The 13,833-nt window shown below is 45.3% G+C and overlaps 1 protein-coding gene across 1 annotated transcript in view; it reads right to left on the minus strand.

The window, feature by feature from the left end:
* The window catches only part of LOC120050470 (retinoic acid receptor RXR-alpha-A-like), a 78,135-nt gene extending 71,700 nt beyond the window's left edge, over positions 1-6,435 (minus strand). The window contains exons 1-2 of the mRNA XM_038997062.1: positions 6,376-6,435; positions 4,814-5,021 (exon numbers count right to left, since the gene is read on the minus strand). Of these exons, the coding sequence (XP_038852990.1) occupies positions 4,814-5,021; positions 6,376-6,435 (268 nt within the window). The remainder of the gene's footprint in view (positions 1-4,813; positions 5,022-6,375) is intronic.
* Between the last annotated feature and the right edge of the window lie 7,398 nt (positions 6,436-13,833).

The following is a 13,833-nucleotide window of genomic DNA, read 5'->3' on the forward strand; positions in this document are numbered from 1 at the left end:
CCGGGCTGGGCCCAATCCCGAACCGCCCGAACCTTCTCTTGGTCCATCTTGATCTCTCCCCTGGAGATGATGTACCCGAGGAAGGACGTAGTGTGGGCGTGAAAATCACACTTTTCAACCTTCACGAACAGGCGGTTCTCCAATAACCGCTGCAGGACCTGCTTAACATGCTGGATGTGGCTGGAAAGCTCCTTGGAGAAAATAAGGATGTCATCCAGGTAAACGAACACAAACAGACCGATCATATCCCTCAGCACGTCATTCACCAAACTTTGGAACACTGCTGGCGCGTTGGAAAGTCCAAACGGCATCACCTGATACTCGAAATGTCCCATAGGTGTATTGAACCCAGTCAACCACTCGTCCCCCTCTTTGATCCGAACCAGATGATACGCATTGCGTAGATCAAGCTTCGTAAACACAGTAGCACCCTGTAAAGAGTCGAAAGCGGAGCTCATCAAGGGCAAGGGGTACTTGTTCTTGACCGTAATATCATTCAACCCCCGATAATCAATACACGGTCGAAGAGAGCCATCCTTCTTACTCACAAAAAAAAAATCCGGCTCCCAGGGGTGATGACGAGGGACGAATGAGACCTGCAGCCAGAGACTCCTTTATGTAGGTCTCCAGGGCTTCCCGCTCAGGTCGAGAGATACTGTATAACCGTCCCTTGGGAAAGGCAGCTCCAGGGAACAGATTAATCGCACAATCATAAGGTCGGTGGGGAGGAAGTGACTGAGCCTTCTGCTTACTGAACACCTCACCCAACTCGTGATATGTTTCAGGAACCAGAGACAAATCAGGAGGAGCAGACTCACTGACCCGACTGGGGACAGCCTGAGAACAGGCAGTCCTGAGGCAGTTAGCATGGCACTCAATGCTCCAACTAGTTACCTTTCCAGTCACCCAATCGAATGAGGGATTGTGTTCTCTTAGCCAGGGGTATCCAAGAACCAGAGGAACATGGGGGGAAGGCAAAATGAAAAAAGAAATAACCTCTGAATGATTCCCCGACAACATCTTAACCGGTTCAGTCCTCATAGTGATCCGTGCCAGACTACTGCCGTTCAGAGTGGTTGCTTCAATGGCTTCCGGTAATTGCTCCTTGGAAAGCCCCAGCTGTTCCACTAAGTCGGCATCAATGAAGCTGTCATCGGCACCTGAATCGATGAAAGCGTTAATCGCTAAACTCTGATTCTTATTTATGAGGGTAGCAGGAAAATGAGGTCTGACAGGGCTCTTGAGGTTGAAACTGGCTCGCTAACAAACCTCCCAAACTTAACGAGCAGTTTAACGGGCGCTGAGGACAAACTGAGATGTAATGTTCCGAGCTACCACAGTAGAGGCAGCTGTTGGTCTCATGTCTACGTAGGCACTCGTCCTTAGTTAACCCGTGCCGCCCCACTTGCATAGGTTCAGGATCTGGCGGCAGGACTCCTCCACTAATCCCGTGTGGGGAAACATGATTAACACCTTCTGGTCCACCTCCTGACCCGAATGGTAACCGAGTAGCTGATTGATTGGACGGAACCCACTGCTTCTCCCTCCTCTCTCGAACTCTGTTATCCACCCTAATAGCTAATGCGACCAAACTGTCCAGGTCACCAGGCTCCGGATAGGAGATCAGCTCATCCTTGAGTTGCTCCGACAACCCCTGGTAAAAAGCCGCTTGTAGTGCCTCCTCATTCCACCCACTCTCCACAGCCAATGTCCGGAACTCAATCACAAAGTCTGCCACGTAACGAGCTCCTTGGCGAAGAGAGAACAAACGCTTAGCTGCGTCCTTACCTCGGACTGGATGGTCAAAAAGTTCTCTCATCTCTGCCGTGAACTCTGGAAACAGAGTTCTGGAAACACCTACTGGAAACACCCATCTCCCTCACTAGCTTTAAGCACCAGCTGTCAGAGCAGCTCATAGATTACTGCACCTGTACATAACCCATCTACAATTTAGCCCAAACAACTACCTCTTTACCTACTGTATTTATTTATTAATTTATTTTGCTCCTTTGCACCCCATTATTTCTGTCTCTACTTTGCACTTTCTTCCAATGCAAACCAACCATTCCAGTGTTTTTTTTCGTTTTTATTTTACTTGCTGTGTTGTACTCACTTCGCCTCCATGGCCTTTTTATATTTTTATTTATTTATACATATATCTGTTTGCCTTCACCTCCCTTATCTCACCTCACTTGCTCACATTGTATATAGACTTATTTTTTTATTTTTTTCACTGTATTATTGACTATATGTTTGTTTTTACTCCATGTGTAACTATGTGTTGTTGTATGTGTCGAACTGCTTTGCTTTATCTTGGCCAGGTCGCAATTGTAAATGAGAACGTGTTCTCAATTTGCCTACCTGGTTAAATAAAGGTTAAATAAAAAAAATAAAAAAAATAAAAACTCCTGGTATGACGCCATGCAGGTGTCCTGTTGTTCCCAAACAGCTGAAGCCCACTCCAAAGCTCTACCACGCAGCAGTTCAATAACAAAAGCTATCCTAGCCTTGTCTGTGGCGTAAGAGTGGGGCTGCAGATCAAACACTAAACCACACTGCATAAGAAATGAACGGCATCTTCCCAAATCCCCTTCGTACTTATCAGGCGTCGGTACCTTGGGCTCACGGAAGGAAACCGCTCCAGAAGCGGCAGGTGAGAGGGGTGAAACAGGTGGTGGAGAATCCGTCGGCAAACTGAGCTGATCCTGGATACTCGTCAAGCTAGCAGAGAAGTTCCGGACTGAAATCGCTATCTCCTGTAGCGCCGTGCTGTGTTGTCCCAATATCTTCTCCTGATGGGTAATGGCATGGCGAACGGATTCCAGGTCCGCTGGGTTCATTCCTGGCCGGATCGTTCTGTCACGGTTTTCTAACGTAGAACCCAGAAGCAGACCAGGACAAGGAGAGTAAGACGAAGGTGAGTATTTATTTACAAGTTTAAGTGTAGAGATAGAAAGATCCAGGTAGCGGAGCGGGCAGCGGAGTTGAGTAGATGGGATTGAATTGGCAGATCCAAGGGAGTAACAGAAGCCACCGACGACCAGGTAGGGATGGAATGAGTGTTCCGGGTGAATGACTGTAGACAGAGAGAACGGAGGTAAGTTCAAGGCAAGCAAGACGTACAAAACAACAAAACAAACTCTATCAAATTGGAGGCTGATACGCTGGCACAACATACTGTTCATGGCTAACGATCCGGCAGGGAATGGATGTCAGGTCAGCGCTTATGAAGTGGAGGGGTGATGAGCAGGACCAGGTGTGCAGATAGCTGATGGGATACAGGTGCGGTAAATCAGAGATCTCCCAACTAGCTACGTCGCCCGGCAACCAGACAGGGTGCGTTCCAGGACACCGGAAAAAACACTCCAGGACAGAACACAGGCAAAAACAGACTCAGGAAGCGGGATTCGTGACATGGCGTCGAAACAGAGATGCATACAAGGAGAGGCACCTCATACTCACAGTGAAATATGGTGGTGGGTCAGTGATGTTTTGGGGCTGTTTTAATTCCAGAGGTCCAGGGGCACTGGTTAAGACGGATGGCATAATGAATTCCACCAAGTACCAGGCAATTTTGGCTGACTATCTGGTTGACTCTGCCAGAAGGCTGGAACTTGGCCATATGTGGACTTTCCAACAAGACAATGACCCAAAACATACCTCAAGATCCACACAGAAATGGTTCTGTGACAACAAAATCAATGTTCTGCCATGGCCATCTCAGTCGCCGGACCTCAATCCAATCGAAAACCTGTGGGCTGAGTTGAAGAGGGCAGTTGATATGCGCAAACCCAAGAATGTGAAGGATCTTGAAAGGATCTGCATAGAGGAATGGTCCAAAATCCCTCCAAATGTGTTCCTTAACCTTGTCAAACATTACAGGAAAAGACCATGCTGTTATCCTTGCCAGAGGTGGTGGCACTAAGTACTAAATGAGGAGTGCCAATAATTATGAAACCTTGATTTTGGTGAAATGTATTTTGTATTAAATAATTTTATGATTTTGGTGGGTTCCATTGAAACATTAAAAAAGTACAGTATTTCTCACATGTTGGTATTTTGAGTTTATCTCTATAATTATATTGTTTATATTTTTTTAAGTATTGTTTGTGCATTGCCAGTCAGCGGTGCCAGTAATTTTGGAGCCCACTTTGCATGCCCACAGGCCTCACAAGACTCGTTTGATGGTCCTCCGATACCAGTTGAAAAAAATGTGTTGAAGTATATATAGAGACTGTTTAGTGCCAAAATAAGGGGTTAAGTACATGTTAAAAAAATCTCTCAGATATAGGACAGACTATCATGTTTCAGGTAAGACCCAAATGCAGACTGTTGAAGTAACAATGTCTATTACAGAAACAGGGGCAGGCAAACAACAGGTCAAGACAGACAGAGGTCGATAATCCAGAGTAGTGGAGCAAAGGTACAGGACAGCAGGCAGGCTCAGGTCAGGCAGAGGTCGGTAATCCAGAGTAGGGGCAAAGGTACAGGATGGCAGGCAGGCTCAGGGTCAGGGGCAGGCAGAGTGGTCAGGCAGGCGGGCTCCGAGTCAGGACAGACAAGGGTCAAAACCAGGAGGGCGAGAAAAAGAGAGACTTGGGAAAAGCAGGAGCTAAGACAAAATGCTGGTTGACTTGACAAACAAGACTAACTGGCCACAGACAAACATAGAACACAGGTATGAGTACCCAGGGGATAATGGGGAAGATGGGCCACACCCGGAGGGGGGCGGAGACAAGCACAAGGACAGGTGAAACAGATCAGGGCGTGACAGTACCCCCCACCCCTCTAGGGACACCACCTGGCGTCCTACCTGGGCGCATACCTGGTTGAGCGGGGTCCCGGCTTTGAAATTCAGAGATGAGGCCTGGGTCCAGGTTGTTCCTAGAGGAGACCCAGCACGTCTCCTGTGAGCCATAACCGTCCCAGTCAACCAGGTACTGGAATCCCCTGCCCCGAGGTCGAACCTTCAGGAGACGTCTCACCCTTTTATGCCAGTTGGACGGGGGAGAGGGGTGGGCCTGGAAACAGGAGACAAAGGGCTGTGAGACATGGGTTTACATCTAGACACATGACAAGTAGGAAGTACATGGAGGGTACGGGCAACAGAGGACGAACAGCAGAGGAGCTAATGATCTTGGAGCAGGGGGGAAAGATCTTGGCTTCCGGGAGTGTAGCCGTGGGGCTATAGTGGCGTGCCAGCGCATCCGGCTTAACATCTTTGGGTTCCCGGTCGGTGTTGCGAAAGCGAATGTGGCCCGGGCCTTACTGAACCCCTCCCGGAGGTTCTGGTACTCCGCGGGAATGGCGGAGAGGTTCGGGGCAATTTCCAAGCCCCCAGGAAGACGTCCCGGGGCAGGCAGAGCTGACTTCAGGCAATAAGTGTGGGAGAATGGGTACCAGCCCACGGTGGCACCAGTAGACCAGTCAATCGAGGGATTGTATCGCTGGAGCCAAGAGAATCCCAATACCACAGGAACCTGTGGAGACTCAATTAGCAGGAATTGGATAATCTCGCTGTGGTTCCCCGACACTCGTAGGTTGATGGTGGTGGTATGGTGGGTGACCTGGCCTATAGAGCGCCCGTCCAGCGCTCTAATATTATGGGTATGGAGAGGGGTTGAGTAGGGAGCTCGGACGCCAGGGTAACGCCCAGCTCGGACGCCAGGGTAACGTCCATGAGACTCATATCGGCTCCCCAAGTCAATGAGTATCTGGAGAGACATGGACTGGTCGACCCACAGCAGGGTGGCATGGAGGAGGGGGCGAGTAGGGGGAGAAGCAAAATTGTCCTTAAGACCCACCAGAGTACTCATTCCTACAAATGAGCTAGGTCTCTTGAAGGGACAGGTAGACACATAATGACCAGCAGTACCGCAATACAGAGAGCTCTGGGTGTTAAGTCTGCGTACGTGTTTGGCTGGAGACAGCCCAGCCCTGCCGAGCTGCATCGGCTCGGAAAGAGGTAAATCGGCAGTTTTCGGAGGCTCTTGGAGGAATTCGGGTAAGCTTGGATCCTCTCAGGGACGTAGATACCGGGGACTTCTGGAGTTCATCAGATGCAAGGTGGAATCCTTGAGTGAGCGATTGGGACCACAATCAGACCTCTTCTCCCTCCTACGTTCCCGTAGCCGACCATCGATCCGGATGGTTAAAGCAATGAGCGAGTCGAGATCCGTCGGTAGTCCCCGGGCTGCAAGCTCGTCCTTTACTTCCTCCTTTACTCTGTGCAGGAACATGTCGATCAGCGCTTCCGGGTTACAGGCACCCTCCGCTGCTGGCGTGCGGATATCCACACTGAGGGAGTCCTGCCGAAGTTGGAGAAACTTCCCGGCAGCCTCTTTCCCGGACACCGGAGCCTCAAACTTTTCTCACCTCCGCCACGAATACCTCCAGACTGAGGCAGACGGCGGATTGTTGCTCCCACACCGCCATGGCCCAGGTAAGTGCCCTGCCCTCCCGGGCGTGACACAGACACTTCAGAATAAACTTCCTTATGATTTTTTGGGGGGACTGTCTGTTCTTTCATTTAGTGAACCTGTTATTCAATGCGCTTGTGTGGGTTAATAGCAGTATGGCCAAATAAACATTCTCATGAAATTATTTATTTTATATACAGTACCAGTCAAAAGTTTGGACACACCTACTCATTCAAGGGTTTTTCTTTACTTGTACTATTTTCTACATTGTAGAATAATAGTGAAGACATCAAAACTATGAAATAACATATGGAATCATGTAGTAATCAAAAAAAGTGTTAAACAAATCAAAATAGATTTAAGATTTTATATTCTTCAAAGTAGCCACCCTTTGCCTTGATGACAGCTTTGCACACTCTTGGCATTCTCTCAACCAGCTTCATGAGGTAGTCACCTGGAATGCATTTCAATGTGTGCCTTATTAAAAGTTAATCTGTGGAATGTCTTTCCTTCTTAATGTGTTTGAGCCAATCAGTTGTGTTGTGACAAGGTAGGGGTGGTATACAGAAGATAGCCCTATTTGGTAAAATACCAAGTCCATATTGTGTCAAGAACAGCTCAAATAAGCAAAGAGAAACGACAGTCCATCATTACTTTAAGACACGAATGTCAGTCAATCAGAAAAATGTTAAGAACTTTTAAAGTTTCTTTTAAAGTTTTAAAGTTTCTTTAGTTTAGAACTTTTAAAGTTTCTTTAGTTTCTTCAAGTGCAGTCGCAAAACCATCAAGCGCTATGATGAAACTGGCTCTCATGAGGACTGCCACAGGAAAGGAAGACCCAGAGTTACCTCTGCTGCAGAGGATAAGTTCATTAGAGTTAACTGCACCTCAGATTGCAGCCCAAATAAATGCTCCACAGAGTTCAAGTAACAGACACATCTCAACATCAACTGTTCAGAGGAGACTGCGTGAATCAGGCCTTCAATTGCTGCAAAGAAACCACTACTAAAAGGACAACAATAAGAAGAAGAGACTAGCTTGGAACAAGAAACACGAGCAATGGACATTAGACCAGTGGAAATCTGTACTTTGGTCTGATGAGTCCAAATTTGAGATTTTTGGTTCCAACTGCTGTGTCTTCGTGAGACGCAGAGTAGGTGAGCGAATGATGTCCGCATGTGTGGTTCCCACCGTGAAGCATGGAGGAGGAAGTGTGATGGTGCTTTGATGGTGACACTGTCAGTGATGAATTTAGAATTCAAGGCACACTTAACCAGCATGGCTACCACAGCATTCTGCAGTGATACGCCATCCCCATTTGGTGTTCACTTAGTTGGACTATCATTTGTTTTCAACAGTACAATTACACAAATACACCTCCACGCTGTATAAGGGCTATTTGACCAAGGAGAGTGATGGTGCTGCATCAGATGACCTGGCCTCCACAATCACCCGACCTCAACCCAATTGAGATGGTTTGGGATGAGTTTGCCCGCAGAGTGAAGGAAAAGCAGCCAACAAGTGCTCAGCATATGCTCAGCAGAACTCCATTAAGACTGTTGGAAAAGCATTCCTCATGAAGCTGGTTGAGAGAATGCCAAGAGTGTGCAAAGCTGTCGTCAAGGCAAAGGGTGACTACTTTGAAGAATATAAAATATACTTTCATTTGTTTAACACTTTTTTGGTTACTATATGATTCCATGTGTTTACTTTGAAGTATTTTTACTTAAGTACTTTACACCACTGGCAATGAGCTTAGTGTCTATCATTTCTTCAAACCTTCCAAATGCTTTTTATACACTGCAGCATTGTCTTACTTCAGGTGGGGTCACTCCTACGCCACACTCATTCCTCAACCGACAATTGCAGGCGTAATCTGACATAATGACACTGCAGTTAATACTTAAAAGTCTGCAGTCCAGAGACCGTTATAAGACTGTTTGGGGGGTTTACCATGTGTCCCTGAAGTTGTTGCTTTTCAGTTTGCAGGAACAACACTAACGCAACATAAATCTATACGCCAGCCCAGTGAAAACTTTAGTGCCAGCTAGGGTGCCAAAACAACTGTATATCAATGCACACTGCTTTCTTTTTTTGTTTTGATACCCTTTTATGGCACCGGTTCACCAGTATTATCAAAATATATTTGGGTTTACAATGAATCCTGTGCTTTTCGATGCCAGACAAGCGTTGATCTCAATATAGCAATGTTGTGCATCACTATCGGGTGGGTGATTTGGAATTTTACTAAAACACATTTATCTTTGGCTATGGATGCAAGATGGATCTTGTTGATGTGCTAAGATATTTCTACTTCAAGCTGCATTTTCTATGCATGTGCACAGCTTCCACCTCTGCAAGCTAGTGTTGCTAATGTTAATGGAGGTCAGGTTAATGTTCAGTTTCAGGCACTGTCAATCTGACAATGGGAGAGAGAGGCTTGAGCCATGGACATGTTCTCATACCTGTACTAGCGGTTGGGGAGTAACTGATGACATGTAATCCGTTACGTGTAAGGAATTACTTAAAACTGTAACTGTAATCCATTACGTTACCAGCAAAAATATTGTAATTAGATAACAGATACTTTTGAAAAACTAGATGATTACTTTGTGGATTACTTTTAAATTTAGAAAGGATGTTTGCTAAAAAAATCTTTGACACTTCTATGTTTTCTCAATGACTTTCAAATCGGCATTGAAGAAAGGCACACATTTAAATTTGTTCAACGTGAGCGAGTCTGACCATAAGTCAGACACCACAGTGATGACACACCAAATGTGTTTGATGGATTGTGGGAAAAGAGCAGGAATAGGCTTTTGTAGGCTGCAGTCCAAGCTATATCTTCCAATGGTGCGACTGCTGTCGGCATCCAAAGATTATCCAACTTGAAGAAACGCTTGGAGGTAAGGATGAGAGAAGTGATGTAGTCTACGGCAATACGGATATCACTTATGATTGATATCTACATAGCGCATTGATGTGAATCACACTGCTGCTCTCATTTAGCTATTTGCGCCTGACGGTTTGTGGTTGTTGTGGATGGCTGCTCACAAATCTAAATGTATATTTGAACCCAATAATGGTTGAAGCTGTCTATCAATCATTGTTTTTGAAACCAGTTGACAGCCAGTGAAAAATTAGCTCTTGCAACAGCTGCATAGTGTGGATCCCAGCCTATGGAACAACAGCTGCATAGTGTGGATCCCAGCCTATGGAACAACAGCTGCATAGTGTGGATCCCAGCCTATGGAATAAAAGTGTGGCTTTTATTGCTCAATCTAATTCAAGCTGTTAAAAAAAATCCATAGGCCTAATGGACACTTTTGCTAGACTTAATGGCAGTGGTGGAAAATTACCCAATTTTCATACTTGAGTAAAAGTAAAGATACCCGAAAAGAAAATGACTCAAGTAAAAGTGAAAGTCACCCAGTAAAATACTACTTGAGTTAAAGTCTAAAAGTATTTGGTTTTAAATGTCTCAAGTATCGAAAGTAAATGTATAAATCATTTAAAATTCCTCATATTAAGCAAACCTGACAACACAATTTTCTTGTTTTTTAAATTTACAGATAGCCAGGGGCACAGTTCAACACTTAGACATAATTTAAAACTAAGCATTTGTGTTTAGTGAGTCTGCCAGATCAGAGGCAGTAGGGATGACCAGGGATGTTCTCTTGAGAAGTGAGTGAATTAGACAATTTTACTGTCCTGCTAAGCATTCAAAATGTAAAGAGGACTTTGTGTGTCAGGGAAAATATAACGAGTAAAAAGTACATTATTTTCTTTACGAATGTAGTGGAGTAAAAGTAAAAGTCAAAAATATGAGTAGTAAAGTACAGATACCCCAAAAAACGACTTAAGTAGTTGTAATGATGTGTGCTGAGAGTCGGGAAGCAAGTTCAGGGAGTGAGTGTTTTAATAAATAAACACAACATAATGCAAAATAAGAAACACGAACAACGCACAGACATGACACGGAAACAGAAACAATAACGCCTGGGGAAGGAACCAAAGGGAATGACACATATAGGGAATGTAGTCAGGGAAGTGATGGAGTCCAGGTGAGTCTGACGACACGCAGGTGCGCGTAACAATGATGACAGGTGTGTGACCTATGAGCAGCCTCGTGACCTAGAGGCCGGAGAGGGAGCACGTGACTTTAAAGTAAAGTAGTACTTTAAAGTATTTTTACTTAAGTACTTTACACCACTGTTTAATGGGACAATCTGTAGTTGCTACATCCATTCTTGGACTTATAAATTATATATACACTACTGTTCAAAAGTTTGGGGTCTATTAGAAATGTCCTTGTTCTTGAAAGAAAAGCACTTTTTGTCCATTAAAATAACATCAAATTTATCAAATTCTGTTAGCTAATCCAAGTTTATAATTTTAAAAGGCTAATTGATCATTAAAAAAACATTTGGCAAATATGTTAGCACAGCTGAAAACTGTTGTTCTGATTAAATGAGCAATAAAACTGGCCTTCTTTAGACTAGTTGAGTATCTGGAGCATCAGCATTTGTGGGTTCGATTACAGGCTCAAAATGGCCAGAAACAAATAACTTTCTTCTGAAACTCCTCAGTCTATTCTTGTTCTGAGAAACTAAGGCTATTCCATGCGAGAAATTGCCAAGAAACTGAAGATCTTGTACAACGCTGTGTACTACTCCCTTCACAGAACAGGGCAAACTGGCTCTAACCAGAACAGAAAGAGGAGTGGGAGGCCCCGGTGCACAACTGAGCAAGAGGTCAAGTACATTAAAGTGTCTAGTTTGAGAAACAGACGCCTCACAAGTCCTCAACTGGCAGCTTCATTAAATAGTACCTGCAAAACACCAGTCTCAACGTCAACAGTGAAGAGGTGACTCCGGGATGCTGGCCTTCTAGGCAGAGTTGCAAAGAAAAAGCCATATCTCAGACTGGCCAATAAAAACAAAAGTTTAAGATGGCCAAAAGAACACAGACACTGGACAGAGGAACTCTGCCTAGAAGGCCAGCATCCCAGGGGTGCCAAAGCCAGCTCGTCGGCCTGTCAAGCCCTAGCTGACTTGAGAGGTGTCTTGCCCCGGTTGGCTCGGAAGGCGCCCATCACACGTCAGACCTCAGCCTGATCGTCAGGTTTTTACACCCAGCCGGCTCATCAGGCTGCTACTCCTCCGCCAGATCACGGGGCTCCCACGCCTCAGCAGGATCGTCAGGCTCCTATTACTCGGCCAGCTCGCCAGGCTCTCATGCCTCTGCCGATTCGTCGGGATTTCACGCCCAGTCGGCTTGTCCAGCATTACGCACTCCTGCCTTCCCCCGTCACGCGCATCAGAGATTATTGGACTCACCTGGACTGGACTCAATCACCTCTGTCATTACCTCCCTTATATCTGTCTGTTCCCCCGCTCTGTTCCCCGCTTCAGCATTGATTGTCATATGTCCTTGTATACCCGTGTGCTGATGCTGTTCCTGTCTTGTTCCATGTCTGTTCCGATTAAATGTTTGACTCCCCGTACCTGTTTCTCTACTCCAGCATCGGTCCTCACAAACTGAATGTAATCAGATTACGTTACTGAGGTTGGGTAATCCAAAAGTTACGTTACTGATTACAAATTTGGACAGGTAACTAGTAACTGTAACGGATTACATTTAGAAAGTAACCTAGCCAACCCTGCCTGTACTGAAGATCTTACAACGTCTATGGTACAGGTACAGTCTAAGAAAACCTCTGGAGTTAAAGGAATACTTCAGAATTTTGGCTGTGAGGCCCCAGGACTGAGTTTTTGAAACGCTGCGTTAAGGGTTCTTAAGCTTTCACACAGATGTAATAACACACAGTTATCATCTGGTATAAAACAATTAAACAGAACATCAAGTAGCCTAAATGTTGAGAAATGATTCTGCTTTGGATTCTGCAAGTAGCCTCATTGCTAATATTGTTTGAGCAGCATGTTTTGCCCATACATAATGGTTTCTAAAGAATTCTTGTGTGGCATGTCACACCATTTTAATTCAGGAAGAATGTATAGGGTATTTCCTGTAGGATCTGTAGGACCTGAATGCAACAGATACTACCCACCTCCCACACGCACCCACACACACATCGCAACAACCCAACCCCCCCCTTCTTCCCATCCACACACACACACAACCCAAACCCCACCACGACCCCCTCACATGCGCACACTCACGTACACACACACACATACACACACACACTACAGCCCCCCTACACGTTAGCCATCTGCTTGTAAAAGGAGGAGGAGGAGCTGAGGCAAAGACACTGGAATTGTATAGTTCAAAATAAATAAAACAGACACCTTCATCGCTCGCCTATGGAATCAAACCTCCTTTGTGACGATCAAACCATCTATTAAATGAACCATGATGGACCATTTTCATCAATTTAATATTTAATTTAAAAAAAAATCCCATCTTTGAAAATCACCTTGACCTACCTGCCGTAGCCATGCACTATAAATACCCGTACCTGTTATCAAGAGGCACTATGGCCTTCTCTTATGACTCATTTATTAAGTCCAGGTCTTGCAGGTAAATCACATTTATATAACTCAAGCCCTTTATAGAAGGAATGAACACCGGTTCTGGAAACCCTGCCGTATTCCATGATAAATGAGTGGGAAGCATTAACACAGAGCACAATGACAGCTCAATCTATAAAAGAGCATGTTGGAGTAGCTGTACAGTAATGATCCGACTGGAACTCACTGTGGGACACACTTTAGGAAGGTTGAATTATGCTTCAGTCAACCTACTCATTAAACCAATGTCTTTTCTGGCTGGAAATAACCTCTGGATGTAACAGACCATACAGTGTGACCCTGTCTTAAGGAGCCATGTTGTCAATGGAGGTTAGAGTAGCTAAACACTTGGCTGTAATTCTATACAACATCATGCTACTGTAATAACCAAAATGCAATGCAGTTATTGAAAGCAGCAATTGATACACTGACTGGATATACAAAGATTTTCTACAACTTACAACGTCACTATGCTTTTCAGTAAGCTCAGCCAAACAGCATCTTGCTCCTACTTCTACATGCATGTACACACACACACACACACACACACACACACACACACACACACACACACACACACACACACACACACACACACACACACACACACACACACACACACACACACACACACACACAAACACAGTTCTCCCTGGCAGCCATACATGGCTGATGTCACCTCGTCATGACTCCAAGGCTTTTACACTCCTCAGTGGGCAGCCTGACCAGTGACAGTCGGAGGAACACTCCCGTTCCATCCACTACTACCACCTGCATGCAGATGAAATGTGTGATCCTCCTCTCTCGATCAGAGGATGAGGGAACCCAACAAAAATACATATCTGTATCTATCTGTGCGACAAATGACATGTTTGATTTCC

Source organism: Salvelinus namaycush, chromosome 1 (assembly GCF_016432855.1).
Source record: "Salvelinus namaycush isolate Seneca chromosome 1, SaNama_1.0, whole genome shotgun sequence".
Taxonomy (NCBI): Eukaryota; Metazoa; Chordata; class Actinopteri; order Salmoniformes; family Salmonidae; genus Salvelinus; species Salvelinus namaycush.